This window comes from Argiope bruennichi, chromosome X1 (genome assembly GCF_947563725.1).
Source record: "Argiope bruennichi chromosome X1, qqArgBrue1.1, whole genome shotgun sequence".
NCBI classification, from domain to species: Eukaryota; Metazoa; Arthropoda; class Arachnida; order Araneae; family Araneidae; genus Argiope; species Argiope bruennichi.
In genome coordinates, this window is record NC_079162.1 from 46,147,234 (window position 1) to 46,171,119 (window position 23,886).

Below are 23,886 nucleotides of genomic sequence, written 5' to 3' on the forward strand. Positions count from 1 at the left end.
TAAGCATGTTTAATTGCACAGAACTTTATTTCTTATGATATAATACCAGCAGAGGTTAAATGAAAAAAATATATACATGTAAAATAACACATTTTTATTCTTAAAATTCCACAAACATATTTATAGCTTGTAAAATTAACTTTCTTCTATATGAATTTTTTTGATTAAGTAAATTTAATTATAATAAGTTTTTATGAAAGTATTGTGAAATGTGGATGCACTAGTTTATTTTTTATTTTTTTATTTTCTAACAAATAAATTTTACTTGGCAAAATGTAGGAGTTCACATAACTTTGAATAAATGTATACATGAAATCAAATGAGTTACCCATAGACCATGTGATAAAATATAGAAAAGAAAAGTTTCAAATTTACTAAATTATTAAAATAGTGATGGATGAAAAAAGGGTTCAGATTTTTCATTGACGATATGATCAAATTGGTATACACATCTTATTATTTTCATCTTCATTTCTCATCTGAGTTTCACTGCATGTTTTACCTTTATGTTTAACCTTGCTAATATATGGTTTTATAAACGAATTGTTAGTGCTATGAAAAATGATTGCGATGGAGTTGTATTAAGCTCACTTACAAAGAAAGCACTGTCCATCATTTTATTTTGAAGTTCTGTTTCTGGTAATTTTTAGAGTAAGAGCAAGGATTTCTGTATGCAAGTTTTGTTGCCAGGAAATATATTTACTGTGCGAATGCATTAAATTTATGCAAGCATTGTTGAAGTTGAATCTTGAGTGCAGTAGTCATAGTAAAAAAAGATTATCTATGATCGGAAGTAATGATTTTCTGTAATTCTGGTAGAACTTGAGCAATAAAGGCTCAAAAATTCAAAAGAGCGTAAAATACCCCCATTGGCTTTCTATATGATATTTTTTATGGAAATCATGAAACTTACACCGAGTTGGTCATCAATTTCTTTATTTCTGTTGTCATCCAAATTGTATCTTCTATCAATACGTTTTAATTTTGCTGTCATCGCGATCTAGACTCGAAAGTATGGCACACTTGCTTTTGAAAATCATACAAGAAACTAATAGACTTCATGGTTAACTTTTCGTAAATAAATTGCAGTCGCAAAGATAATTTAATATACTGTTACTAGAGAAAATTGTTGAAGGCTTAATTTCTGCAAAAAGCAATATACTTTTCCAGAGAGATAATTTTCGGACTTTTCATGGTAGTCAGGTTGGAATATGGAATGTGTCACAGAACATTTTATGTACTTGTATGTGCGGTTGATCGTATTAACTGCTTGAAGGTCAATGGAAACAATCGGAGCAAGTTCAGGAAATGTTTAATAGAGGTTGGAAGAGGAGGGATTGGTAAGCTTTCTACCTTCTCTAGATTTTATTTGGCTTAATAATACATACACAATATATACCAAACTTATGCGCAAAGGATTAAGCATATTTTTTTGTAAATCAAAATAAAGCTTTTTTTTAAGTCATATTTGCTAATATCAAATCATTCATTGGCAATTCCATTTATAATTTATGCATGCTCTGAAAGTAATTATTATAAATTAGTTTCACATTATTCGCTGGTAGGAGAGAGTTGGGAGGAATAGGACAGCTGCATTTATGTCTAAATAAAAGATTAAAATCTATTTCTAGTTTCTCCATTAGATAGAACACAATAGCCTCCTATTTGATACTAATTATTACAACGGTTATAATATTATTTGCGTTTAAAACAGAAAATCTGTTTTTTATGTCCCAGAAGTAAATTCAAATTCTTATTTTTTAATGATTATTTTCAGATATATTTATATATATATTTATTTTATTTCAGATATATTTATTTTATATAAAAATGCCATGAATATGGAAGTAAAAGCATCCACATAGAGAAAAATATATTAAATAATAACATATTGCAGTCATTGGAAATGGTTGTAAACGTAAGTTAAATTTTTCAAAATGCGATAGCACTAATGAAGATTTCAAAATCAACTCATGTTTGGAATGTCCAAAACCATAAATCATTCGATGAAAAGAATGTAAAAATACAATATTTATTAATTTTAATTTTCTCAAACCTTGCTTCATTCTTCCCTCGTATATGTACCCTACCTCCCTCATATAAGGGAGGTGTGGGGCAAAAATGTTACAATTTTTAACTATGCAAATAAAAGCTAATTGTTTATTTTGCTATTCTTGTATTTTTTAAAATAAATGAAATACTATTAGATTTTTTATGAACTGCAATCTTTAATTAACTAAATTAGGGAATTAAATTTTTTTTTGAAATCTGTCCTACTTCTCCCAACTCCCCCCTTTTTTCCCCCTTTTGCTCGAAAGTGTTCAGTTCATCATCAAATTACTGATATCCTCATCTGAAAGAATGCCCATTCATAGAAGATAAACCGTTTGCGACAGCGTGCCGAACTTAAAAGAGTTTTCTGTAAATTTTCAGATTTCAACTGTTATCATTGCTTCAAAAATACAAGAAAAGTGCTCCAAGTTATAAAGTTATGGCCAAATTTTTATAAACTCAAAAGTGAAATAAAAACGTTAATATTGCAAAATCTGATGTAAAAAAAAAATCTCAATCATTTAAAATTCTTTCTTGTCAACATACGTAGGTTATAAAGAAAGGAAAGTTAAAAATGATGTAATATCCAAGTAAGTATTGTTCCTGATTTAAAAATATTGGTTCTTTATTTTCGTTCATTTTACTGTGAAAATCACCTGCCTAAAAATAATCTGAAGTTGACAAATAATAAATACTTGAGTTAAATAAACAATTAATTTTATGCATTTTCATATTACATCTGTTCATATGAAAACTTGATGCATCATAACTGCAAAGGAGGGGAAAATAGCATTTTAAGAACTATTGAAGACATCTCCAGCTTTTGCACCACTTAAATCTAAACTGTTCTTGGAAAATAAATCCTTACAGATGAACTTCAATGATACTGCCTACTTAATGCAATTTGTTTAGAACATACGAAGTTAAAAGTTCACTGGACTAATCCTGTAAGCTCTCAGTTATTTTGTTCTGATAATTTACCAATTAGAAATAATTGCTTCTAAAGTGAATGAATCGTTTTTTAAAAATATTTAATCATACTGTCGGCGCCGCCGAGCTTTTTTAATTCTGATTTCTCATCAGAAAAATTAATAAGGCAAAGACTGCCCTTTTAGTAAATAAATGTAAACGAAAATAATTGGCATGACACCATATTTAAATTTTTTGACAACATTTAATTGACATAGGACGAAACATAACACACAAGAACACTATTACAAAATTTTGTACGTTAACATCATAGAACTTTCCAACATCCATCTCTCTCCTCTCTCGGCCGCGTCTCTCCCGCCGTCCTTCTTCTCCACCCTCTTCCCTTCAGTTCGTTTTCTGGTTCTAAACATCCGCAGCGCCCTCACACGCTGCCCCTAAGAGAAAAACTGGTCTTCAAACGGCAAAAGTTTTTCTCTGATTCCTTTGGACAAAGTTAATAACATATAAGGAAAAATAATTAAACGAAATAAGAACATCTCATCCACATATTGAAATAACAATGAAAGCTCCGAATATATATATATATGAAAAACAATTAAACGAAATATGAATATAGCATACATATATTAAATAAAAATGAATACATATATTGAAAACAATTGAACACAATAAGAATATAGCGTACATATGTTGAAATAAAAACTGAACAAAACATACATTAACACAATGGATATTGAGAACTAATTTTAACAAGAAAAAGAACTAATGTTTGTAGACGAGATAAAGCATCAGCGTCTTTGTTTAAGATTCCAGGACGATGAGTAATTTTGTAACTCCATCGTTGCAAAGCCAATGCCCACCTAGTTAATTTAGGGCTTTTTGGAGTTTTTTCAATTAAGTATTTTAATGGATTATGATCAGTTACGATTTCTACCGTAGTTCCATGCAACCATTTATCAAATTTTTTAAATCCAAACAAAATAGCATAAGCTTCCTTTTCAATAGTTGACCAATTTTTTTGAGTTTTGTTAAATTTTTGGCTTACAAATGCGATGGGTTTATAATTTCCCTTTCCATCTTTTTGGGTTAGACAACAACCAACTGCATAGTCAGAAGCGTCTGAGTGAATTTCGAAAGGTTTACCAAAATCAGGGGCATTTAACGCTGTCGCCTCACATAAAGCTTTCTTCAATCTAAAAACGATTCTTCTTCGCGTTTTCCCCAATTTACATTTCCTGATTTTTTCCCTTTGGTTAGTTCAGTTAGAGGGGTTGCAATTTCCGCATAATTAGGAATATATGATCGATAAAAACCCATTAGTCCTAACACAGATCTTACTTCCTTTTTCGTCTTTGGCCTTTCTAGTCGCTTTATTGCCGCAATTTTTTCCTCGTCTGGTGCATGCTTATCTCCTCCTATCTTATGGCCTAAAAATTGTAGTTCTCGGGCCGCGAAAGTGCATTTTTTAAATTTTACAGAAAACCCTGTCTTTTCTAATTCCTGCAATACCTTTCTCAGATGAATTAAATGTTCGCTCCATGTTTTGGAATACACTATTACATCGTCAATGTAAGCTTGAGCATAACTAGAATGGTTTCGAAGAACACAATTCATTATTTTTTGGAATGTACCCGATGCTCCCGATAGACCAAAAGGCATAACCTTCCACTGATATACTCCGTTATGAGTGGAAAAAGCTGTTAAAATTTTGTTCTCATCATTCATTTTAATTTGGTAATATCCCTTTAGCAAATCTAGACAAGATAACCATTGAGCCATCCCCGCAGTAAAAACTAATTCTTGTGTATCTTTCATGGGGTAATTAGGAACTTTTGTTACAGCATTAAGGGCTCTATAGTCAATACACATTCGAATGGATGCGTCCTTCTTTGCCACGCATACTATAGGATATGTAATGTCTGCATTCGAAGGTTCAATCAAGTGTAAGTCCAACAGTTCTTTCACTTGTCTGTCCACCTCTGCTCTATAAGACATTGGAACACTGTAGGAATGCGGTTTCCGTCTATTAATATTGGGCAAAAGTTCAATCACGTGCTCCCCGATTGCAACTGGTTGCACTGGTCTTTTGAATAAGGGTTCAAATTCTTTTAATAATGTCTCCAATTCTGTTTGCTGCGTAGTAGATAAGTCAGGTGAGGCTACGGATTTTACTTCCTGCCAAAAGGAGTCTTCTTTCAATGGAGTATTTTCGATGTCACCAAATTCTTCTTCTCCTTCAAATATGACGTTCACACTTCCGGAGCTAGCAATAAATTCTCTCATTTTATTTTGATGCACATGCCTCAGACTACCATCAGGCATCTTCACTAAAAATGAATGTTCATTCTTTCGTGATTCGATGGTACATGGACCTTGCCATCTAGCTAAAAGCTTGTTTCTAGAATCAGGTAATAGAACAATTACCTTGTCTCCTGGATTAAAGACTTTCTTCGTAGATCTCAAATTGTAATAACGAGCCATTCTTTCTTGCTGTACTGTTGAAATCAATTTTGCTTTCTCAGCTGCGTCTTCTAGCTGCTTCTTAAGCTTTTCCATGTAAAGAGGTACTGGAGTAGTATCCAACTGCAAACCCTCTTCACCTGCCACCCAAGTGTTCCTCAGAATAGATAAGGGTCCTTCTGGTTTTCGTCCATATAACAACTGAAAAGGTGCTACGCCGGTCGTGCTGTTGGGGACTTCTCGATAGGCCCACAAAATGAATGGTATTTTGGTATGCCATGTACGTGGCTCTTCCAAAATGACATGATGTAGCATGTGCTTTAACGTCTGATTAAATCTTTCTACCAGCCCATTCGACTCTGGATGCAATGGCGTTGAAAATCTTGGGCTGGATCCCATTCTTTTTTCAAACTCTTGTGTCAAACTAGCATTGAAATTAGTCCCATTGTCTGATGCTATTATATTAGGCACACCTGTCCGCATGAAGATGGTTAACAGTGCTTCACATGTAGCTTTGGCAGTTAGACTGGTCAGTGGTACTGCCTCAGCCCATCTCGTGTGTTGGTCAACTTGACATAATATATATCTGTGACCTTTTGCACTTGGCGGATCTGTAGGTCCAATGATATCGATGTTTACAACTTGGAACGGCAATTCTGGTCTTGCCACAGGAGTAATTGGTACTCTGTCCTTTTGATTTATTCGCCTTGTCAACTGACACTCTTTGCACTGTTGACAAAAAGCTCTGACATCTTTGGATATTCCATGCCAGTAAAAAGAATACCTTATTCTTTCAGCAGTTTTTCTTGCGCCCATGTGACCTCCAAATACCGAACAGTGAGCTAAATTTAGAACTTCAAGTCTACGCTTCTTAGGCAAAACTAGCTGAGCAACGGACTCTCCTAAAACTTTTTCTTTGTGAAACAAAAATTTATTATGGAAATAATATCCTCCGGACTTTTCATTTGCACATTTTCTAGCATATTCCAAATCTGGACAATCCACTTGATCTTTAAGAAATTCGTCCGACCTTGATTGTTCTTTAGCATTCTTTTCTGAATTTTCCACAGATAATGCCCTTATTTCTTCACTTCCCAAGACTGGGTTATCATCACTTGTTTCATCGACGATTTCTCTATCTTTAATTGTCTTCGGTTCTGTGTCCTTTTCGGAAATATCAACGAAATAATTTTCTTGAACACCCTGCAGCTTGTCCCTTATTTCTGGGGGCAAAAGTACATCATCCACCAGAGTAGGAGCAACTGCACACAGCACTTCTTGGTGAATCATGTTCCCGTCTTCGCCAACGATGACACCCATTGGAATATTGACAAGAGAACATTTCTCTGCTGGACCCAAAATGCCTTTTATATAAATTGAAGCCTTATCTTCAACAGGAAAATCAGTCAATATATCTCTTCTGACTACAGTTATTTCAGTGCCAGAATCAATTAAAGCTGTTGCAGGCTTTCCATTCACACTTATACGTATCTTTTCTAGATTACAAAGACCTTTATCAAGAGAAGGTCGTCTGTGAGACATCACTTTAGCCACTACTGCCGTTTCCTTAGTTATCGGTTCTGGGTCCACGACAGTTCTGTGAACATTTGCCTTTCTTCTACTATCTTGATCTGAGTTCGTCTTTAAAAGTTTGGGACAGAACTTCTTTACGTGACCATCCGCTCCACAGAAATAGCAGGTAAACTTTGGACGGTTTTTCGGTTCGTATCTATTCCGTGTGAAACCTTTATCTTGCTTCATCTGTTTAGGACTATTATTATAGTCTCTGTTATCACGGCTAAAGGCGTTATTTCTAACATTTACTTGTTGATGTGCTTTGGGATTTGGATTCGACGGTCTCCGATAAGTTTTTCGAATACACTCGTACTCGTCTAGCTTGTCTGCTAAATCTTGGGGTTTGACTAATGTCCCCCATACGTCAACAAAATGGTCACGAATCTCTTGTGGAACTCTCTTCTTTACTTGATCCGTAATGATCAAATCTTTCAGTCCCTCCAAATCTGTGACATTCAAAGCACTTATCCAGCCTTGAAAGTAATTTGTAACTTCATAAATGAAATCTTTCCAACTCTTCTCTGGATTTCTTTGGTGCTGAACAAATTTCTGCCGAAAACCTTCAGCATTCAATTTAAACTTCTTCATCAAGATTTCCTTCACATATTCAAAATTAAAAAATTCTTCTTCTGGAATTCTTGCGATCAGTTCCACTATCTCTGCAGGCATGAGAGGTATTAAACATGACACCCAGTTTTCCTCATCAATTTTCAACCTCTTGACTTGTCTCTCAAACAATGACATATATAAGACAATGTCACATTCTTTTTCGTCGAATTTCGGCATGGACTTGGAAATTTCAATCTGCGGATTGATATGAAATTGTCCACCACTAGCTGAACTAGCATTAGATGCAGCCATTCCTGCTTCTATTTTTTCTTTTCGAATTCAAATTCCATCTCTCGCTCCCTTGCTTCCATCTCTCGCTTCCTTGCTTCCATCTCCATCTGCAATTTCAACTCGTTATCTTTCTTTGTTGCTTCCATCTGCAATTTCAACTTTTGTTCCTTTCTTGTAGAGATTATTGTTTCTAGTAAAGTTTTCACAAATTCTTCTTCATATACCTGACTGCCAGTGATTAATGTTTTTAGCCCATATACTGTCATATCAGATTTCGGTTCCTCCCCCATTTCAGTTGCCAACACTATAAGATCACACTTGATACCCTTTGCCAAAAACGCCATTATTAAATAATAATTCTGACCCGAAAATAGAAATTTACCCTGTTTCTTTCAAATTATACAAATACTTTTTTGTTGTTTTAAAAACGCGCACCAAGAATTCTGTTACTGCGGAGATACTCTTTACAATATTGAGAAAAAAAAAAAAAACTCAAATGAAAATAAAGTAAAATAATAATAATTGCTAACAATATTATCTTGATAATTTTTAAATTCATAAAACTTATTTTAACAATCTAAAATGCAAGTACATGTTTCAAACAATTTCTGTTTTATTTGAAAACATTTCTTAAAATATTAAACATAAAATGGTTTATGCACTTGCGACAAACTTTTTATAATGTAACACAAATTAACTTTTAACAACTTTTGTTGTTGTTCTATTTCACAACAATAAAATATAATCTCTAATACAACACTCCCTTTATACTTATATCAATAAAAAAAAGAAAATGCAAAAGTAATAAATCTTCCATAAATAAAGATCATTCATATTAAAATATTTAACCAGAATTATTTATTTGAGCTGTAGTCAAATGTTACGAAACAATAACTGAAAGAATTTAGTACATAAACAATCATAAAATGAAGAGAGTATTAGAATGCTTTCCCGAATAACAGCAAATAGTATTAATTCTAAGAAATATCCTTTTAATAAAAAAACACAAATGGCATAAATTAGATGATAAAAAAAACCCCCCATAAATCTACTCTTTCCTTTTACTTATTTCTTGTTTTCTTTTTTTTTTTTTTTAACTGCCGTCAACAGGATTCATAAAACAAGAATGATTTATCCGGAACACCGGAAATACGTATATCAATCAGAAAAGTATTATTTTTAAAATATCTTTCGTTCGGAATCGAAACGAAAGTGTTACTAGTAATTATTTTTCAACTAAAATACAGAATTATCAAGCACAAAATTCAATTAAACATATCACTTATTTACTAGAATACAGAATAATCAAGCATAAAATTCAATTAAACATATCACTTATTTAAGACAACAATCAAAATAAATTCTTTAATGTCCAGAATATCTGAAAAAAGAACATAAATATCAAAACAAGTGAAACAAAAACTCGTAGAGCTTATTATTGTATTTTCAAAGAATTAATTCCTTGCAATGTTTATGGAACAATTACTTTATTATATATTTAAAAAAAATATATCAAAAGAACACAAGTTTTATTCTTATAAAAATAAAAAAAAATTATAATAAAATGCTATACAATTATTTATGACAGCGTTCACCCTTTCAAAACGAAACGATAGTATCAACAGTTGTTCAGCTCATTTCTTGATAGAAATAAATTTTTAACACAGCATGTTTTAGTTTTATTTCTCACAAAGGTACAATAATCAACTTTCCTTTTTTACTCTCTTTATTTTACTGACGTAAAATATATTTAATCATCGTAACCACTGACGCGGTATTATCACTGACGTAACAAATAAAATGGCAAGTTCCTGGCGGAACAAAGTATAAACTATAATAAATTAATACTTATTTGTGCTGTAAAGATATATTACCAACATGTTAGAAGGTGACACAACATGCAGAATTTAGAAATCTGGATATCACTGGTGTGATACAACAAATTATATTCCTGACGGAACAAAATCACTGACGTGATACAGCAAATTATATTCCTGACGGAACAAAATCACTGGCGTGATACAACAAATTATATTCCTGACGGAACAAAACTATATCTTTACATGCGCACCAAATCAGTAAACATTTAGCTTACCTGAGTTCCTTTAGCTACTGCCGTAACTTCCCTCATCACATACCTGGATTCGTTGGGTTACCTCGATTTCCTTCTGGATTAAAAGAAAAGATAATAGACACCTCCATTAATCCAGATCCCGTTCGCTGCCACCAAGATGTCGGCGCTGCCGAGCTTTTTTAATTCTGATTTCTCATCAGAAAAATTAATAAGGCAAAGACTGCCCTTTTAGTAAATAAATGTAAACGAAAATAATTGGCATGACACCATATTTAAATTTTTTGACAACATTTAATTGACATAGGACGAAACATAACACACAAGAACACTATTACAAAATTTTGTACGTTAACATCATAGAACTTTCCAACATCCATCTCTCTCCTCTCTCGGCCGCGTCTCTCCCGCCGTCCTTCTTCTCCACCCTCTTCCCTTCAGTTCGTTTTCTGGTTCTAAACATCCGCAGCGCCCTCACACATACCTTTGAAATCTTAAAATGTTTCATCCTCGGATGTTTAATATACATATAAAATATGAGTTATCCGCTTTGAAATCCGGAAAAAACGGGAAAAAAAAAACAGTACTACCACTTAAAAGGGTATTGTTTCATAGTTCTAAATCAGTTTGTAGTAGATATTCTTTATGCGTAGAAGTTTTTATGCAAGTCATTTTTCCATTTAAATGATGTGCACAATGCAATTTGCTATTATTTTTATTTACATTGGTTGACAGTTTTTAATTGGAATTCCATGACATCATTACTTTATTATGCGTATCACTCCTGTTAGATTAGTCAAGTCCTTACTTCTGCTTTACTTTGTGCAAATGAAATCCTGAGATGTTTTTGAAATAACTACTTATGTCGCGACTTACAAAAATCTTATCTAACAGTCACCATTTGAACTCATAAATCCAATCGTATGAGCTCTCAGGTATTTATATTTCCTTGAATTAGATTATATTTTTGAAGAACAGGCTTATCGAACATGGATCGACTTTCTTTTGCTTGAAATGTATTGCCACTAGATGTTATTTTTACTTGTAATAATGACTCTTGGTAGCATCCTATGTTGTTTTTATCATTTTAGCACACACTTTCTAATTCTTCTGATCAGCGTTTCATGCAAGTCTTATGCTTCATAAATTAAATATATATATATTTTTTTACCAATTAATGGTATGGCTTAAGATTTCTTGATAATTCAATGAAACATCCCATTTTTAACCCTTTTTTTCATGTTTTTTCAGTTTTTTGTCTAGAGTCTGAATTTTATGAATGTTCTTATTTTGTATTTTTCAGAAAGCTCAAGAGAACCAGAGTGTTAAAAAGGAGCTTCAACAGCAAGTTGGGCAAATGTTAAAAGATGGTGCACAAGTTAAAGAGGTATGTATTTATCTTTATGTTCAAAAGTTTCATATGCCATTATTTTGATATTATTGTTGTAAAATATCGATTTGTACTTTTTATATTCAGTAGAATTTTCAAGGATTAATACTGGATATTTTTTAAATAGATTATTCCAGTCGTGAAAGAACAAATGAAAAAATATTCTTTGCCAGAGCAAGAAGTTGCTGTCCTGGTATGTATTTTTCATTTTAATGTGATAACAAAACAGTGAGTAAATTTTTTTCTGTTTGAACAAAGCAGCACTTTGTTATAGTTCTAGATCTGAATTTCAAAATTGTTCGGATTTTTTTTAATAGTTAAGTGCTATTTTTGTAGCTTATGTAACTGTGATTTCAGTTTAATTTTTATTTTTAAAAATAACAGCATTTGACTGTAATTATGCTTGATATGCCACATGAATGTTTTTCCAGCAGTTTTAAAAGAAATTTTTCTAATATGAATTATTATTGTGAGAACTTCTTTTATAATATGCAACATTTAAAACCAAGTTATACTTCCAAGTTTTTAAAGTTAAAAGACAAGAGAATAAATATCTTCAGTCTTTAGTCCTTTTTTGCTTTGAAAGAAATAGAATTTTTAATACATGAAATTAACTTATATTTTCAAATATTTTAATGAAATACTAGTGGGTTATTTATTTTACATAAATTGAATTTTCTCTTTTTATTCTTTGTTTTCTTTTCATATTCGGAATTTTTACTTTTCTTTCAGTTATGGACTTCTTTAATGACTATGATGGAATGGAATAAAAAGGAAGAATTGGTACCTGAACAAGCAGTGAAACATCTTCGTCAATATACATCTCTTTTATCAGCTTTCACTCGAAATGCAAAATCCGAGCTTGCCCTTCTTGTCAGAGTGCAAGAATATTGCTATGACAACATGAATTTTATGAAAGTTTTTGAAAAAATCGTTGTCTTATTTTACAAAAGTAAGCCATGCTATTTTAATAAAAAATAAGCAAATTAATTAAGTGTTCTGTGTTTCTTATTTGGCAATTGTTTTGATTTGAAAGCTTGAAAGTAATCTTTTTCAAAGCTTTTCTCTTTTTTTGGACTTTAATTTAAATGATATCTTTTTCTGAGTTATTTAGAGATTCACCTGAATTGCTATTTGTTCTGAGTTATCATATTTGCCTTCATTATCTCCTAAGCAGAATGACAGGCACTTTAGGAGCCAATTAAGTTTTAGTGTAAATACAACTTTGTATGGTAAGAAGTATCGGATTAATTTTTGCCCATCACTTTTCAGCTAAAGATTAAATCATATACCAATTCAAACATAATGATGGTCACTTAATTATAGTTAGTATTTTGTTTAGTTTTTAATTAATATTCTTCTAAAAAATTGTTAATATTTCAGTTGGAAAAATACTTGCTGAAGGAGTTAAGTAATTTTCAGTTTCATGCATTAGACAAAAAATTGCAGATTCTGATGTTTTAATCCCATAAGATTATCTTGCTATTTTATTTGCAGTTGAAATTGGTGGACAAGTATGAATTTTATTTTATTTAATTTTTTTTTGTTTATAGCGGAAGTCTTGAGTGAAGATGTTATACTGAAATGGTATAAAGAATCTCATTCTCCCAAAGGAAAGAGTATATTTCTGGACCAAACTCGAAAATTTATTGAGTGGCTGCAAAATGCAGAAGAAGGTACTATATTCTATGATAATATACAAGTTTTTAACTAATCAAGTATATTGAATGTTAGTGATCGAGTGCTAGAAACTTTGTATGAAGAGCAGGTTTACACCTTCATTTTATTTCTGTCGAGGGAAAGTTTGAAACTAATTTGAATTTTGTCGTTTATTGTTTCTTGGAAGTGTATATATCATGATTTGTGATTTATGAAGAGATGATATATGATTATATAAGATTATGATGATATACGATTTGTAATTTATAAATTTAAATTTGTATTTGTATTGCATAGATTGTGTTACGCCATTTGATTATTTTTCTATCTATTAGTGAACTATAATATATATCCCAAAAACTAATTTTAATAATAAGCGTGCTTTTCATTGTATATATTAGTACTTCATATATCTATTTTACAAGTATTTCCCTCTAGTATTCCATGAATAAAAGTGAAAGGGGGGATCTCCCCCCTCCCGGCTAAGTTTAGGCATTGTTTTGTTTTTTTACTGCTGCGTTAATTTATTTCATAAAGCATAAAGTATCTGAAACAATTTTTTTTTGTAGTGCAGGCAGTGGTGGCTTATCCATAAGGGCTGCAGAACCACCTGAAATTATTTTTTAATGTCATATTTTCGTCTTGTATCTAAGTTACTTCCAATATGAGAGTTCTGTGTTTATTTTATCATCATGTATGACGGGTAATCAACAACAAAAAAAGAACCTCATTAAAAACGTGAAGGGTAAACAGAAAATAAACAACAACCAAAAGAAACGTAAATCGTCCCGCAGCCCATGAAGAGCCACAGGCACACGCAGATGACTGACTGAGCTAAATTGATTTGATGACTAAAACCGAACTTTTCTACCATTTGAATGTAGAGGTATAGGAGTTGCAATTCTACCAGAGTTGCCTTTGAAACACGAGCATCTAATGCTTTTTTTTCTTTCTCACTCCCATCCAAAGTTTTCTTTCGTTCTATCGAGTTTTCTTCCAATTTTCTCTCATTTATTTATTTATAAATTTCGGTCTCGCTTATTGTTGTTTCGACATAAACATATTTGATTTATTGAATATTCATTTTCTTGTATTAGAGGTCGCTCTTCGAGAAAAAGCTATTCCTTCTGAAATGTTATTCAGATAAATATTTTTTTAAAGTGGCGTCACTTGTTATTAATTATTATATGTAAATCAGCAGAAGTGGATTTTCTCGCAGACTTTCTCGCATATTCCAATAAAGGTCTTGTTCCCCTTTCTTTGGATAAATTTTGGGACCTTGGAAAAGCTGCAATTTCCTCGTATGGCTTTGGTGAATGGTAGTAATGAAATAGAGGTCCTTGGTGTGAATCTAGCATTTTTGTTAAATTTGTGGCGATATTACGTATTTTCTGCACCTTCTTCCCGGTCGATTGACACCAAAATTTGGCACAAAACTACAGTTGTATTCAGAAGATAACATAATGAATTTCATTGGTGTAAGTGATTGCTTTTATGAGTTATGGCGTTTACAAGCATGGGAAAATACAGACGGTCAACTGTTTGACACATTTGATTCGAAATATGATAAGTATCTATGGTTTAGTAATATATTAGTATTTATGGTTAAACATGAGTACTAAATTTTATTTACCTAGCGCTTTGAGTTTTGCAGGTACAGAATATGCTCTAACAGCCAGATAGACAGACTTTCTTTGAATAGATTTCTTTTAAAATTTGATAGTAATCTTTATGTACAGTTGTAATTCCCTGTATCAAATTTCAACCATCTGGCTCAAGCATTTTTGAGTTATAGTGTTCAGACAGACAGCTGGACGGACGGTTATAATGCAAAGAATGTGTTTTTCGAACGCAGAGAAGGCTGAAACGTGGAGGTTCTTTAAAATCTCAAGTTTGTATTGTAATCGTCAAAAAACTCGATCTCTATATTTCTTATACGAGAATGTAAAAACGTTGAATGTAGCAAATCTTCAAAAAATTGTAATGTCGCACCTTTCATCAGGTGAAAGATTGAGTATAAAAATATCTGGTAGCTCTATTCCAATTTTAAACATTATTCAAAAAACATCAAACAAGAAAGCCTTGCACAAACAAAAATTTCACAGCCAAATTGTTTCTAAACAGGGTTAGTTATAAAGTAAAAATTAATTGTTTTGTTTATGTATTTACTTTTTTATTGGATAAGAGACATGAACAGTTGAGGTACGAAAGATTTATGCCATCTTCTTGAAAAATAAAAGCATTGTAATTCTTAAAAATATTTAAGGATTGTAGCAGATATATATGGTGCTTGTTAATAAAATAATTCATATCTGTTTTTGAAATATAACAAATTTAGGTTACTATGGGAAAAGTAGCATAAAAAAAAATACAATTTCTTGATAAAATATTTTTGCAGCGCTACTCTGACGAGCCACCACTGAGCTTAGGAGGGAAAAAATTGATATAAAAAATGTCCCAGTAATTTATGAAGTGAATTCATTTTCTGTATGTTTTAATTTTCTTGCAGAATCAGAGGGCGAAGATTAATATTGGCCTCATTATATGCATGTCAATTCCAAAGGACTGTTGCTGTTTGTTCTTGAACCTCTTTGTGACTGAGTTTCTAATGACTTGGAAGCCAACAGTTTTGTTATCTTTTGTTTTGAAGAAATCATCCTGTGGGGACATCTCTTTTCACCCTTTTAAACAAGAAGTACATCTCACAAAGAGAATTTATTTTTCTATGAATAGCTCTGACATACATATGATGTTCTTTGCAACAGCATTTCAATTAAAAATTTCTGTGAGGAACATTTATTCCACCATTTTACAAAATTTATATTAAAACAGAAGATTATTTGAATGACATGCACTGTACTATTTAACATAAGGGTAATGTTCCCTGTTATAAGTTCTGCCCTTACATATTTAAAATGTATGGTTTGCTAAGGAAAACTGTTTTTCAATGTGGTATTGCCAGCATATGGCTGTTTATAGGTATTAAATTAAAATGGCTTTTTTGCCCTATTTTGTTAATTTTAGACATTATTTAAGAAAATTCTTTATTCTACTAAGAGTCAAATGCTCTTTTATGAAGTCATGAAAGACTTTGTGATATATCTTTGTTAAATAAAAAATTATTTACAAGTAGATTTTTATTATAAAAAAAAGCAAGTGTTTAGAATAAAAAAAATGCCTATTGTCTTTCCAATTTGAAAATATTTATTATACAGCTGACACTCATGACATTTTCATTGAAATGAGTATTATACATACATTCACACTCGCGATGAAAGATTTTTTTAATACATATATTTCTATATATACACATACATAAATTATTTAAAGCTTCTACAAGAATGTATTGATGAAAATAGTGATGTAATATTGATTCATTTTCAAGTTTTACTACAACAATTTCCCCTCCCCCCTGTTTAACGATGAATAGCGACAATTCCAAGTTCACTTCTAGCTCATTCAAGAGGTTTTTTATTTAATGACAAGAAAGGAAGAAAAGTACTTTTTGTTAATTATCATCATTATTATTCTGAAGTGTCATTTGAGCGAGTTATTATTTAAGTCTGAAATGACATTCATTCTGCACAAGAATAGTTTTAATTTTTAGCTATGTTGTCTTCTTAATATTCTAAAGTAAATATCCAATTTCTTTTTAATCTATTTTATGATAATGAAAACTGAAATTTTAATACAGATATCATGTATAGTTTATTGTATAATACTCAATATCATCTTACATTAAGAATTTTGTAGAAGTTCACAACTGCAATCCAGTGTAGTAATATTTTGTGTGTGTGTGTGTGTGTGTGTGAATATCTGGTAATAATATCACTGACAAAAATAAATATACATGTTTTGGAACAATTTTTAAAAAAAAAACATATTTGTAATGGGACATTGTAAATATAATCATTTCAATTAATTTTTTCAACAAAAGTTTGATCTAAATTTTTGTATTTTAATAAAAGTAAAAATGAATTCTTGAAATATATAAATACAATAGCATTTTTTCTTTTAGAATGTCAATTTGGATGAGATTTCTTTTTATGAGAATTTTTTTTCTCATAATTATAACAAACGATTGGAATTTTTTTGTTTGTGCTTGAAAATCATGGAAACAATGCTAATAACAAAATTATTCAAAACCAGTTTCTGCGAAGATTCTTTCTGTATGCTCTTTGGTTTTACACTTACTCATTTCGGCATATTAGCCGTAATAAGATCTTAAAAAGATCTCTGCTGTGTTTTTCAGACGGCTTAAACAATTTTTTAATGGAATTTTGTTGTGTGTTTGTCTGAATAAGTGTTAGTGTAGTGTTGGTGTATTTTTTTCATTTGGTTAATTCTTCATATTTTAATTTTCACTTCACTTCTTTGTATAAGGATTAAACTTGTCTTAGTTTATCAAAAGTTTAATTTTTAGCTTCGATGTACAATTATATCAACCATTGTAAAATTCTATAAAATGTCTGTCTATATTTTAAAATAGCCAAACGAAAGTTTGAGAACATCTATATTTGAAAATGTGGTACATTAAATGTTTCTCAAATTCTTGTTTATAATGTGCTTTTACTAAAATGAACTTTTTGTATGGTTGTTTGCTCTTAAATACTTCTTTTGACACTTTACTTTTGAGTGTATTATTCATATCATGTGATAATTTTATCTTTGTTATATTGTTTATTCTTTATTAAATTTCGCAACGTGAACTATCTTTTTGAATTCTCAATTTCATTTGCCAACTGTGTGTTAAATAAGTCATGTGAAAATAACACAATTCTTTTTTCGTAGTAATTTTGACTTGAATTCCTTTCTTCAAAACTAAAAACGTATGAATTCATTATACTGTTGAGACACTTACGATATGTTGGTGGTGCTTTAAATAATTTCGCATGATTATTGCTAGTCAAAAGGTTTTTTTGAAAGGAATATTCTTGTTTAAATTATGTTGCATGGAACTGGAGAATTATATTTTATGTATGATTGAATCTGAATTTTGTGACATAGTTTTATAGCAATATTTTAAGCAACATTCTATCGATTTATTAAGGTCTGTGGAGTATTGTAAACTTATGTATATGCATTAAAGTACGAATTTGTTTACTGCTCAATTTGTAAGTGAATGAAATATGATTGAATACTGCCAATCATATTTTGTAAGTATTAAATGGTTTCAATATTGTACAAAACGAATGTAGTTTTTTTTTTTTTTATGTTTAAAGAATGCTGTGAATCATAGTTAATATTACTACGTTTGTTTCACTAAGAAATTTGAATGTCATCAAATGTTTGTCGAAAATAGTTTTTGACAATTCTGTACCTTGGAATTAAATGAATTAAGTCCAAAATTGACAATTTTCAGTTAATACATTTATGTATTTTATATCAAACTGCAAGACATGTTTCTTAAAAATTCTCCTTTTATAATTTACTAGGATAAGAAGCATAAACCTAATAGCCAAAGATAACTTTCTTTTTTCTTGTTCTTCTGAAAGGTGCATCTTTTCAGGACAGAATGGAAACTGAATTCGTCTAATTCTCAGGTGCAGAATTTCCTATAAATTTTCATGTCTTTGAGTAAATGGAGAACTATATGGTAGTTTGTTTCATTTCATATTTAATTAGTGGATTGTTTTATGTAATTCGGAAATATTTACTACTTGTATAGCAAGAGTCTATTAGTTAAATCTATGAAATCTTATTTGCTGTGAATTGAAGCAGCATTGTTCTAATTGTTGCCTTAATTCGTAATAAGTTTTGGACTGATTTTTTTCGCCTTATTAGCTCCTATATGGGCAATAGTGCATGCAGTATTGTAGAATTTTCCATTTAATTTTTTAAATATTGGAAATTTCCCCCTTTTTTTAAAATTTGAAATTTTTAGTCTTAATTAATACCACCAAGAAGATTAAAAAGAAGTTTTGGGAATCTTCTCTGGCGTTTAGTAAATCCGAGCTTTGGGACCATTCACTAATGCGCTTTGCAATTATACTTTAGAATTGCGAGTGCTCTAAATATCTTATCCCAGTGATTTTTTCCTTTCGTTTTTATTGTAATAAATGGCTCCTAAGTAACTTTTTAAAATTTCTTATTCACCAATTTTGGTTGTCACAAATTTTAGTTGAAAGTTACTAGTTTTGCTGATCTGATTTAAATGTTGGTTCGCTAATTTGTTTTGCATTGTGTTATTCTGTTTATAATAATTTGAACTATTTCATAACCTTTTAATATTTTTTAAATGTAAAATTACTTATTTTTAATGCAGCTTTCAAATGTGCGGTGGGTTTTAATTTGTACATAGTTTTAGTTTATTAAAACTTAATTGTGATGTATTATTTTTCATGAATCTCATTTTGAATAGAAATGTACAATTAAAGTATGTGATGTTTTGAAAAATTCATTAAAATTGATCCTTTTGATTGTTTTCGGATTAAAAATGTATTCTTTTGAAATTGTGTCTGCCCTTTATTATACCTCGTTTTTATATAAAACCTCGTTTAAACATTTGTTGTGAAAACAATAGATTATTGTACTATAGTAAATTTTGATTTTTTTTTTCCCACAGAGGATATTTATTACTTGACTTTTTAAGCCAATATGCAGGATGCCTTTTCTTGTTTTCTAAGTATGATTATTGGCTATTTCAAACGTTATTTGTAAGAATTCAAATACGAAAATAATCTTATAAAATAACTGAATGTGTAATGAAATCTTTAATTGAGTTTTACTAAAATATTGATTTAAAAATTTCCTTCTAATGTGTTAATTTATTATGCTGTTTTGTTGTATCTTTTTAAATTATGTTTTATTAATATGAATGAAGACTTATGAATGCAAAAAAATTCAGTGTTATGAAATATATGCAATGAATTTAAAACGATGTCTTGAGTTCTTTACTAATACATTTAAAATATCTTTATGAAAGTTAAAGCATTAATTTTTTAAATTAAAGATCTTATGTTTTGGAAACTACATAGAAAATAAAAAAAAATTCTTAATAGTCAGCAGTTATCATGAAGAATGCAAGATATCCGAACTTCTTTAATATATCGTAATGTTAATTATTATCTGATCAGCTTTAACATTTCTGAATTTTCTCTTATTCGGGCAAAAATTCGGTAAAACCAGAATTGCTGAGAAACATACATTGCTCAATTTGATTTAGATGTTCTGAATTATAAAATTATTTCTCTAGATTGAACATGCACATGAATCAGGCACACATTATTATGTGGACACAAGCATTCTGAAATTGTATGGTATGAAGGCAAAGCAGATGGTGAGAGTTCTTTCAAAATCACCCTCAGCCTTGTTTTTGGACTTAAGTTCAAATTCGAATTAGGGCAGAATGTTAATTGCATTAAAAACTATTTTTCTTAGTTAAAAAGCAACTTAATTTGTGGCAGCATATTTGAGACAAGAAACTTGACTTCGAGTTGATGATGTGACTAAAGTTAGATCCATCTTTCTTAATAGGATGCTGCTACAATGCTGAAATTTTCACATTTGAAGCAAATTTTTGTATTGGCCTTCTTCCTCTATAACGTGGATTAACAATGGTTTTCTTTTACCTTCAAAAATAAAGGGAATACAATTAAAATTTTCTTAGAAATAAGTTTGTTTATTTATATCGAAAGTTAAAGCAGAAATTTAATGAAAAAATATTAAGGAAATAAATTTAAAAGAATTTTGGTGTAAAAATTAATCTAATAGAATGAAATTTCATGAAAACCAGCAACAAAAAGTATTTTAACAATGGAAACTGGTAACCGAGATCAATTAATTTCTCCACTATTTATGAAAATAAAAATGAAGAAGTCCCTTTTTATGAAGAGATTTTAACATATATTGTCAAAAAAATATAAATAAAATAATGTTACTGATATAACACATCAGTGTTATGAACAAAAAAAGTGTGGTGGCTGGCGCACGTATAAATTTGTCGTAGTCAGAGTCCTCCATGTCGAGAGTAATGCCACTGGGGGTACTGGATCAGGGGTGATCGTACTCTGATTCAGGTCTAAATTACAATCTGTGAATGAAATGCATGAATGAAGTCCGTCCCGTAAAAAGGGTTGTGACTAGGGATTGCAATACCGACCAAAAGTTCAATACCGGTATTCGGTATTTTATAAATCTTAATACCGGGATACCGGTTTTAATACCGGTATTAGAAATTTTAGAAAAAGAAAGAAAACACAGGTGTTTCTTTGTTTCATTCGCCAGTTTTGTTAGAGAGTGTAAATATCACAAAAAATAATTTGTAACTTATAAATTATAACAGTATATAATCATAAAAAGTAAAGAAACATCTTATTTATTTAAATCGCAAAAAAGTGTAAATATCACTATTCAGTCTGGGGTACTATTACAACTTTTTGAAATGTGATCTTAAAAAATATAATACATCAGTTGTACTGTCATTAAGCCTGAAAGGTAATTTTGTGTAAAAATTACTAGCTGTCGAAAACGCTATTTCGGCATCTACGCTAGTTGGTGGTACTGTTAGCAATGCGCAATATACTTTTTCCAAGTATTTACCTCTAAATCCCTCATCTTCAAATAAATCGATTTCTCGTCAGATGGTTTTGGATATAGCTGATTTCTGTATTGTATTTTGGTTCGTTGAATTTTTTTTTATTTATCGCTAATTCAAATTTTTGTTCAAGAGACAATTCCTTTTCACTGTCGACAGTAGTGACATCATAATCTTCGATAACTGAACCGAATTCTTCTGAATGTGGATAGGGTTGTGGGTAAAAAATTTTAAGAAAATTTACTCTAAACTTAATCAGATTTGAATTGGTTATTTTCTTTTCTTCTTTTTCATTTTCATTTTTAAAATCATTATAATTATGCAAATACCTTAAGACATTTTCTATTTCGGTATGCCTTTCTTCTGTGCGATTTCTCAATGTAATATATAATTCTTCAGATAGTGATGTGTGCTGTTGTTTCAGTGACTGTAACATGAAATTTATTGTTGCATTAGCTGTTAATAAATTAGAATCTCTCCGACACAATTCCTCAATGGTCAGTTTTATTGGAAGTTGAGCTGATATAGTTCTGGATATTAAGTCGAATTCACTATTTGAAAAATTAATTTACAGGTTTAAGTCGATTATTGTTTTTTTGGATTGGACTTCTCAGTTTCAAAAATCGTTCCATCATTAGGAGTAAACTGTTCCAACGTGTTTTAGAATCTAATATTAACATATATTCTGTTTTATTTTCAGTTAGTAGATATTTTAATAATATGTCATTTTTTATAGGGGAACGTTTAAATATCTTAACAATTTTTCGAACTTTATAAATTATAGGAAGCAATTCTTGATAGGTTAATATTTCATCCTCATTAGCAATATCTTCTTCTACAATTACATTGCCATTATCTTCATTGTCATATCACTCTCACTCTTACTCTCTTCAAAGTTGGAATCCGAAGTTTCTATATCCACAGTATTTGAATTCTTCTGTTCTTTATATTTTTGGTATAATACATCTATTACTCCTAATTGAATTCCATGTGCATAGCCCAACTGCTGATTTGCACCAATCAACTTTCCAACTTTTTTCATAACTGTTGCTCCATCAGTCGTTATGGATACAATATTTTCTTTCAGGGATAATCCATGTTTTGCTAATTTATATTTAAGCAATTAATTAGCTAATTAATTTCACCCGTTAGGGAGACATAAAAACAAAAAGGTATACTATTTTGCTATGTTCGCGATACTTGAACATGTAGGGGAGACAATTTTAAAAATTTCTAGTAAATACCGAAAAACCGGTATTTAAACTTGTGAATACCGGTATTACAAAATTGTACAAATGGCTCAAAATACCGGTATTCGGTATCCCGGTATACCGGTATTGCAATCCCTAGTTGTGACGGGTTTGTAGCTAAGACGTACTGTTGGCCCTAGATGGTGCTACTGAAAAACAAAAGACGCACCCTTGGCTTAAAAATCACTGACTTAGTCAGTGGACTTGTCTATGACAAGTGCCATTAGAAACAACCTTTCTAGAGATAACTGAAACGGATATCTAAACGTCTTTCTGTTGCAGAAATTTTTTCCGCAAATCTGATATTGAAATGTAAATAAAAATTAAGGGTAATTATTAGTTGATAAGAAGTAATATTTTTTTCGTAAATAACGAAAGCAACTTCTCAACTTGTGTTAAGATTTTATTGTATATCATGATATTTTATTGTTTGGTCGCAGTTGAGTTAATTTTTATAAAGGAAAAGGTACGAAAAATAGTCAAATATTTATTTTGTAGTTCAATTAAAATTTATTCAAAATTAGCAATTTCTTTGTTACCTTTTTTTTTCTAAAATTTAATTTCATCAAGACAAAAATATTATTTTTTATTGACTAATTATAATTCCAATTAATTGGATGAGGCAAAATGTAAGTTTTGCCGGAATTGGTCTTCAGAAATATTGAGGTGGTTTGGAATCCATTTGTAGTAATTTTGTTAATTCATCAACACTTGTATTTCTTTCTGTGACTTATCTTTGATTTACTTTTTTTTTCATATCATATGATTTATCAAATATTTTTTTCAATTCCATCTAAAAAGTGACAAAACTGGTTATGAGAATAGCAATAATCAGAATTTGAAAGCTTTGGAAGCTAATATGGATTATTTTAAAAAATTGAGATTTTTAATTTTAAAATAGTTACTAGTATATAGCTGTTACTTAAGTAAAGATGTACGTTACTGAAAAACTAATAAAATTATTATTTTTGAATCATTCATGCCGCTAAAATACATTCAAATGGATATAGAAAATGCATGAAATAAGCTTCTTGTAGAGTGGAAAATAAAATTATTTGCTTAGGTGTACTATTATGTGTGCTTATAGCTAAGTATTTTGTTCACTACTTTTTCTAAAGAT

General features: G+C 30.4%; 1 protein-coding gene across 2 annotated transcripts in view; it reads left to right on the forward strand.

Annotated features, from left to right (window-relative positions):
• LOC129958290 (eIF5-mimic protein 2-like) overlaps positions 1 to 19,736 on the forward strand; it is a 30,982-nt gene extending 11,246 nt beyond the window's left edge. Inside the window, exons 9-13 of one of the 2 annotated variants that reach the window (XM_056070660.1) lie at positions 11,235 to 11,318; positions 11,449 to 11,514; positions 12,054 to 12,273; positions 12,875 to 12,997; positions 15,490 to 19,734. In XM_056070660.1, the coding sequence (XP_055926635.1) occupies positions 11,235 to 11,318; positions 11,449 to 11,514; positions 12,054 to 12,273; positions 12,875 to 12,997; positions 15,490 to 15,509 (513 nt within the window). In that variant the 3' untranslated portion in view covers positions 15,510 to 19,734. Of the gene's footprint in view, positions 1 to 11,234; positions 11,319 to 11,448; positions 11,515 to 12,053; positions 12,274 to 12,874; positions 12,998 to 15,489 lie in introns of both variants that reach the window. The other variant, XM_056070661.1, reaches the window with a different exon arrangement.
• The last annotated feature ends 4,150 nt before the right edge of the window (positions 19,737 to 23,886 follow it).